At 42.1% G+C, this 8,541-nt stretch overlaps 1 protein-coding gene across 1 annotated transcript in view; it reads right to left on the minus strand.

The window, feature by feature from the left end:
- LOC124180719 overlaps positions 1-6,892 on the minus strand; it is a 115,621-nt gene extending 108,729 nt beyond the window's left edge. The window contains exons 1-7 of the mRNA XM_046566465.1: positions 6,773-6,892; positions 6,132-6,451; positions 5,683-6,011; positions 2,196-2,322; positions 1,948-2,077; positions 1,681-1,845; positions 1,145-1,346 (exon numbers count right to left, since the gene is read on the minus strand). Of these exons, the coding sequence (XP_046422421.1) occupies positions 1,145-1,346; positions 1,681-1,845; positions 1,948-2,077; positions 2,196-2,322; positions 5,683-6,011; positions 6,132-6,451; positions 6,773-6,892 (1,393 nt within the window). The remainder of the gene's footprint in view (positions 1-1,144; positions 1,347-1,680; positions 1,846-1,947; positions 2,078-2,195; positions 2,323-5,682; positions 6,012-6,131; positions 6,452-6,772) is intronic.
- Positions 6,893-8,541: the final 1,649 nt, after the last annotated feature.

The following is an 8,541-nucleotide window of genomic DNA, read 5'->3' on the forward strand; positions in this document are numbered from 1 at the left end:
CCGATATATCCTGCAGAGATTGACAAAGTTTATTCAGCTAATATTACCAGTTCACTCGACACCTGTGACTGATGACGGATGAAATTAGGTATATTTAACAGGGTAGAGATAAACTGCGGCTGAAACGAAATTTTTCAACTTGTTTGCTCAAACATTTGGTACAATTATTAATTATGTAGATCTTTTCAACGAGGATGAGATAATGTCTACCGATTTCAGATCAACAACGGCAAAAATTATTTCTCTTCAACCTCCGTCATCGTATTCAACTGAATTCTATCATCATTTTTTCCAGTCATTTAATGAAAGAGAAATGAAAACAAAGAAAACCTGATGACGTAAAATCATTTAAAGAACGGTAAAAAAAAAAATTTGAACTTAACGGAAAACGAACAAAGTTGCTACACAAAAATGTTCGCTGGATAAATTATTCACAATCGAGGAAGGTAGCACAATGATTTCAGATGATAATGTTGTACTGATAATTTGTTTATCCAAACGGTTGTATCGTATAGAGGTAGAACGTTTTCTCCAGTGAATGGTAACGTAGGAATTGGAACTAGTTTGTCCGGTGCTGATAATAATGGAATCTAGAAACCCACACTGTCGATATCGCAGGTTTCGTACTATGTATGTATTAAACTCCGTTGTCTACAATACCGTTTTTAACGTCGTGAATGGAACTGGAATGGGACGTTTGGTCAACTATTTACAAGGTTTACTCACTATATATCAGCCGAAAGAAGTGCTAACGAACTGGAATTGTGGCTTGTGTGTGACGGAAAAGCAATTTTGTACGTTCCCCTGAGGCTCTGCTATACCATTTCCTTAGCATATCGTATATTATGATATATACTGGACGATATTTTACCAAGAAACTAATTTGAACGAGTAAATTAGCTTTGAACCCATGCTGTGTGACGAGTTCGAAAACTCCAACTTGTTATCAATTTAAACCGTATAAACAATCTTTATAGTTTCACATTCAACTCTGAAATTCCATATTAACAGTTACCCATCATCTATCTGTAACTTGATGGATTTTGTTGAATTGATTTGAGAATGACACGAATATTCCCAGTATGCCAACCTGATTCAGTTTTCGCGGGGAATCATTCGGAATATATCAAAATCTTTGTCTCACCTGCAGAAACATCCTGTTCGTCAGAAATAGATTGTTCCCCTGGTGCCATGATCTGCTCAACCAGTTCCCATTTGGTGTTGAGATGATCAACACGCCAGGCAACTTCATCCCTCAATGTTGGAGCTCTGGCTACCAGTTTTCCCGCTTGTTCGTTGAACAATCTTCTTCTGTACGCCTTGCGTCGCAGCTCCTCGGTGTGAGCCTGCCAATATATATCGGAATGTTATTCCAGTACACAGAAAGGCGTATAGTCGTTAACGAAACCAGTTTTGCTCCATTCATCACGTCACAGTTCTTATTGCATTATATTTTTTTTTTAGCAATATCGCAACTGGGAAGAAAAAACCAATGAAGCCGACTCTGGACCAGGAACGAGGAGTGAATGAGTGGCTATTTTCGCTTCGGACATAGGATGAGCGTAAGTCGAGATTCGATTCGTTTATTTTATTTTATCTTCTCCTTTACAGGTAATTAAGAAATGATTAGTCCCTAGGTTCCGACATACGTGCCGTTCCTCCGCCATCAAAAGAACTTACCGCGCGCAGACTTTTGTCCAGAACGTTCTCCTCCTTGGAGTAGACCATCTCCTGAATAGCTCCCAGCCACGCATACAATTCTGAGAATTGTCCACTCAGCTCCTTCAGACCCCATGAAAGAGTCGACACATCACCCTCGTCCCAAGCAAGTTCTCCATTTGCTTCCTGTAAATGAAATAGAAAACCAACGTACACGTATAGTTATCGTGACAATGGTGATCGAATTGTTTCCAATGTTTATTTGTACGGAAAGTTGTGTCATCTTACCTTGCAACTGTCGATAAGATTCGTATCCATTATGTAATTATAATTTGACTGTATAGCTGCCCAGAAATCATCCTTGTTCTCATCTCGGCTTCCCCAAGAACGACGCCACTGTTCCTGCTCGGGATCCTTCCTAAGAATTCCGACAAAAGCGCATGAAATTAGAACACGGAGTATAATGAACCTTTTATTTTATAAGAGTACATTTCAAGTTATGAGCTAATCGGCGTCTCAATTCATGTGCCAGTTACCTTTTTTTGGTAAGGCTGTTATAAGGACGGTCAGTTCGAATCCTCACATGCTCAGGACTTTCTAGACTTCCGCTAGAAGGCTGCAGCGAAGACAACGAAAAACTCATTTTCATGGATGTTAAGAAACCTGTGAACCGAAGGCATAATATAAACACTCCATGCATACGGGTTGAATCAAGAATTGACATTTTCCGTAAAATGGATACGGTGATGGTGCTTAGTTTGCCACGTAGAGCGGTTTGCGAACCGCGTCGTTTGCAGAATGTGCACGTATCGTCAAGATAACAAGGCAAGTGCACGAAACAATGCTGTTTTATCGCGACTCACCGAACAGGGTAACTAACAAGTTCCCCTTAACAAGATACAAAGAAGTTATGCACACTTCTTCATAATATTCAGAACAATGTTGTTCTTGCCTTATAGACTAGCCAACCATAGCAAGCACCGTTCTAAAACACTTTTTTTTAAATGTTATTAAAATCCCTTTACATAGTCTTTACTTTCAAAACGTGGTGGAAACGTATACCAATGTGTTTGCAATATGCATATAAAGTGAATTACAAAAGCGTGGAAATGATGTTCTGATATAATTACTGCGTAGAATGGGCAAGCATGTAACACGCACACACGTGTATATAATTCATGTGTCCACGCTCTCTTCTGCAGTGTATAATTCACCGAGTTTAATAATAATACTTAAAGCATATAGATTTGCAAAGCAATCATCGACTCACCGGTGCTTAGAGATATTAATTGTACAACGATCGGCCAACGGATTAGCAACCTGATTATAGGCTTGCTTAATTCGCGACTACAGAGATTGAATCCCGAGTATAAGTGCGGTGAAACTTCGTCACAAACGGGGTGACGATAAAATTCGAAAATCTCTATACTTATAATGACTGTCTGTGCGAGTAAGAAGGATTTGAAAATAATACAATTGTTAATTCGATTCGAGAATAATTAGACACAACCTTATTCAGTTGAAACTACTTCCTCGTTTGGTCAAAAGTAGAAGAGGTGCTCAAGAATATACTGGAATGACAATGTTTATTTATGAAAAATTCCCTTTGTAATTTGTCATGATCTCTCATCCTTGAAAGTTTCAACTCGGCGCGGGTTTATGAACGTCTGCATATTGAAGCGAACAAAAGATACAATTCTCAGCCTACTTAGCAATAAGTCCATCTGATATGAGTTTCTAAAATCTATCTCCCTTCTGGATGACCGTGCGATAGCACGGCGCTTGACCTCAAATGTCGGTAACTGAAAATCAGTGCAGTTAACGCTGAAATTATTATCCAACGCGAACAGCACAGTTCCTCGATAACTGCCAACATATGACCCGCGTACGTGCAGATTCTTGTAGAGTCGGTCAAATTTACACTCTCTGCAAGGAATTGAATCCATTCGTTAAAGCCGCCGGCTATTAGTTACATCGACACTTCCACTCTCCGTTGGTTATGCAACTCAATCTCGGCATGTGGAAACTGGATACCCTGTCAAGTCGATAATTCATAAATCACTAATCCAGTTTCCGTGAGATTCGGTAAGCTTGGTAATCGCTTGTAGTCGAGCGTTACAGCTGCAGAATGGCAAAGTCAAAAGACGATTACTCGTAAACCTTTCAAACAAATTTTGATACGCAAATTCCAACTTACTAATGAATTATAGTGAATTGCAACGCTAATGAACGCTGTAGCAAAAATGGGACGTAGATCCATCGGGTATTTAAATCCGATGTGTAGATCGTTTGCGCGAATTACTTAAAACCTCGTCAAGATCAGTTCAATTAGTAAAAACATGTAATCGTGTGGCGAGATGTGAACTTTCGAAGTGAACGGATGGAGTTTCGTATTTGTTTGTGTTCGGCATCAATCCATCCAATGGGTCGAATCGTTTGTTCCAGAACAATGAACAACGATTATATTTTAACACAAGGCGAACGCGTGCTGCTCGAGTTGCTCATCGATGAATGAAAGAAGAATAAGAGATGCAGGAGATGGAGAGGACGAAGAAGTCGAAGATACGGAGAGAGAGGCCCTTTTCTCAACCCGGCATTATAAGATATATTGGGTAAAAGAAGTTGGCAAGAACACCGAGGTATCGAAGCCTCGCGACGTCTGTTAACCTGTAAGTTCCCACGGGCGTAACCATAAGATTAACAACGACGGTAAATTTTCGATTACCAAGACGTCGCGCGAGTATTACACAACCCAGCACGGAATCTGTCGAGAGATTCTGCAACCTTTATCTGTACGATTTTGTTTTTATCTCTGTAACAAATGAAACATCACACCCGTTGATTTTTCTAAATTAGCAATCCTGTTCACAGTACCAACAAAGAAAACGTGAGACTTGTGGCTCACGAAGTTTTGCTTCAAATCGCGCAAGAGGTTAGTCAGAAAGCGATAGGGCACAACAGAGATTAGGTATCAGGTACAGAAACGAGGTTGGCGATATTCAACATATCGGTATTGTAAGTACTTGGAAAAAATACCCATACACGAGGTCGAATTTTACCAGATTGAGAATTACGACGCTAGTTACTATTTTATAATTAGCAACCGTGAGTCCAGATTCATAACTACGACAAGAATTTCCACAAAAGATTTGAAAAAAAAACAATGTTGTGTCTCGTAAACAGACACAAATAAAAAGTTGAGAAAACGATTTGTACAAACGGCAGAAAAACTCGATATCGAAGCTGGATGCATCGTGAACCAACCTCTGCTGATACACGCTACAAATGAGGCGAAGTTAATTGCTTTGTAAAAAGCTTCAAACGGCTAACGGTCAGGCTATACGCTTACGAATAGAAACGCATCCCTGTTTATATACTTTCTGTTACATACTTACAGAGAGATTCTAAAAATACATATCACCGCCATGAAGTCAAATAAAGCATATATTTAATCTCACTCAAATATAATTAATATCCATAGTTGTCACGTTTATTTTTAACTATCAGACGCAGGTGGCTCAAGATGAAGAAACATTTAATTTTCGATAAATGATGAAAAACGGAGAAATTTATATCTTCTCCATTCGCCGGATTAATATTCACGAATGACAAACGAGCTAGCTACAGGCAATAAGTACCAAACGCAATCTGGAAGTCACTGATGCCTGGCGGATATGCTTCGATGATGCAAGTAGTCAATCGCAAAGGTCATCGTTGCTCCGTAATCAGAGTAAACTCAGTCCGTAAACGCACTTGATAATCGAGGGGAAGATTTATCAAGCCTGGAAGTATTCGCCAATTGCATTTTGCATAGCGTATCCCGACAACTCTATAATCCAAGACCAAGAATAATTTAATGATATCTTCAGGAACGCCTGCAGTGAGACGATAAAATATTCGTAGGCTACACAATGAACTGCACTCTTCATTTACAAACCCGTAATTTCGAGCAATTCCAATAAAAGGCATCAAAGTCAAAGCAGTGATGTATTCTAAGAGCACTGTAATCAGGATGATACTCACTGGCTCCTACTGGCGACATCGTGTCGTCGAGTACCGTGTCGGAGTGATAGTGATGATCAGGGTCCAAATAAGGTCCGTTCCGATGTCTCAACTTCTTCAACTTTTTAGCCGAAGATGGAGCAGGTTTGTCAGAGGAAAGTGGCGGGTCGTCGAGCTTTTTGATTAAAGTTGCTCCGCGCGTTCGGTACTTGGAATACGAAGATGGAGGCTGGAGTCCAGTGTTACTCGAACGCCAGTTTCTCCGCTCCGTAGTCGATTCGGCGCATCGTCGACACCAAGACGGCTTGCCCTGGTGACGATTGTGCGTCCTGTCGCGCCTGACTAGCTTGCTGCTGCGATCATTCAAGTTACACGATTGTAAGCCAGCTGTAACGAGCGTGCCCGAGTCTCGAGCTCGAGACCCTTTGGTACAACCCTTTCTGTCCCAAATTCATATCACAGTAACGTACCTAAATCTTGATTCAACAGTACTGTCTTCGTTAGGTCGATGGACCAGTGTCAGCGAAATGTTGACAGGCCAATGGGAGTGCTGGGATTGCAATCTATGCTGATTATGCCGACGTTGCTGGTGCTGCAGATGATGAGAATGGTGACGATTGAGGAGGTGGTGGTGATGATGATGGTGATGGTGATGGTGGTGATGGGTTAAAGCTTGCGAACGAAGGTGCGGGTCTGGGATTAGGTGAAGCCGCCGTTTTGCGGCGTTACTGTTGTCTTGCCATCTCTCCGTCACTCCGCGGGAACGCTCGGCACGAGCTCCCGTGCTTTCCTGAAACACAAAAGAAAACCATTATCGAGCGATTGTTGGACCAGATGATTACTCGGGCGGTGATGTTTGATTTCGAAACAGTACGATACAGGCCGGACAGACACAGACTCGACTTGACTGTCGTAAATGGTGGAAGTGGGCTTGCAAGTAAGTTTGCCGGGTCTTTTCGGGGCATTGCGCCTGCAGTAATGCATTGCGAGAGAGTAGGTAGGATTATATTTAGGTGAGCGAGTGGACAAGTCAGCGGCCAGAAACAGACGCTTTATTATGGGATTGTAAATAAAGCAATCGTAGATCCAGCATTTCTCGCACCAGCTATACGGTACATGTCCTCGTCTTAACTCGCATACTTCGCTCGTTCGTCTCCAGCCGCTGCTGCTGACCGTAAATAGATACCACGATGCATTCAGTCGAAATAGCAACACCTCCTCGTCTCTTCATCTCCCGGCCTTGCTCCCTCGGCTATGTCGAACCCGTTTTTCCATTTAATGTACATATGTGCCTGTATACGACTACGTTATTAAATATTTCCGACATTTCGAACATGCCGAACCCATTAACAAGACTGTATGATGAGAAGGCGGGCGTTTCTCATAAAACAGTCAGGGTTCAAACTACTGCAGTTGAAAACCGATAATTCTCCAAAGTTGCTGTTCATTTCCCGTGTCCAGCATTCGAGAATAAATCGATCGAACAACACATTGAAACACAACTCCTGCGAGTCGGACCGGCTGCAGAGTGAGAAATGTCAATGTTACCAATTTTCCATACGAGCTGAACACCTTAGTTACGAAGCGTGTAAAATAGACCACGAAAAATACCATCATCTAAGACTCTGCATCACTCCGCCAAGGGATTAGTAGAACCGTATAACAGAATAACAAGCCGATGAGGTGTGGGTAGATAATTAGAAAGAAGCGATCGAAGTGAAGACCCGAAAGTGCTCGGAGATAGATGCCACGTGGCCACGTGGTAGTTTGGCGAATAAAGCGATGACTAAACCCAATGGAAATTCGGAGTTCAATTCCAGACGATGATTGTGCCTCCCCCAGAGTGCACGACGGTATAAAAGTGTTTATTTTGTTACGATAATGAGGAGGAGCAGCAGCAGCAGCACTTGCCAAAGTACAGTACACCGCTTCCGGGGTGTAAGGTGAGTTGGGTGTCTATTTTCACGATATATTTTTCCCCTGTGTAAACAGTGACGCATATGCCTATATGCCCACGGAAGTTTACATGCAAGTGGAGGGGAGGATAAAATGGGAAGAGCACCTCTTAGGACCAGTTAGGAAACTATACTCACCGCATTGTAATTCATGATTTAATCGGAATGGGCTGGGCCTAGCATGTCCACCGTCACTATCGCCCTGCTGCAGCTCCGTCTGCCTTCTCTAGGTACGTACAAACACGACGTAACGACGTTCGATGTAATATATATATATATATATATTACATTAAACACAGACGATGCAGAACAGGCGAACAAAATGCGCGTGCGATTATCGAACTTTGCACGTGTGCTACAGACTAGACAGTATCCTCACAGTTTAATCGATCGTCCTCAAAAATCGTCACTTTTCACTTGACATTGGGCAAGAATCGACACGTCCTTTGTAGGACCCGATGTACTTGTGATCAGGTGGGTTATAGTACGGCCCCGTATGTTCGATTCCGAATGGCGGTCTACGTGCATGGCAAGAAATACAGGTGGGTATTATTTGTATGGTTGTTTACACGGTTGGCGTCACCGCCAGAACGCCACCAACGTATAAACGAATGTATGTACATATATTCCACATGTTACGACACAAATGTCTCAATTTCTCGCCATGGTGTAAAGAGAGGCGTCGTCGTCGTCGTTTCACTCGGGATAAATAATCGCGCATATATCAAATGGTGCTTGCAACCGCGCGCGATGTGGGTTATATACTTTTACCCGCACTTACGTGTATCGATGGACTGACATTACTGTACCAGATCACTTCCCAACCATTACACGTGCGTGATTTATTTTTAGCCTAGGCGCTCTATCTATCGGACTGCACGGGCATATACGTGAACCCGATAGTTATCTGGAATAAATAAAACTT

The sequence above is a fragment of the Neodiprion fabricii genome, chromosome 4 (genome assembly GCF_021155785.1).
Source record: "Neodiprion fabricii isolate iyNeoFabr1 chromosome 4, iyNeoFabr1.1, whole genome shotgun sequence".
Classification (NCBI taxonomy): Eukaryota; Metazoa; Arthropoda; class Insecta; order Hymenoptera; family Diprionidae; genus Neodiprion; species Neodiprion fabricii.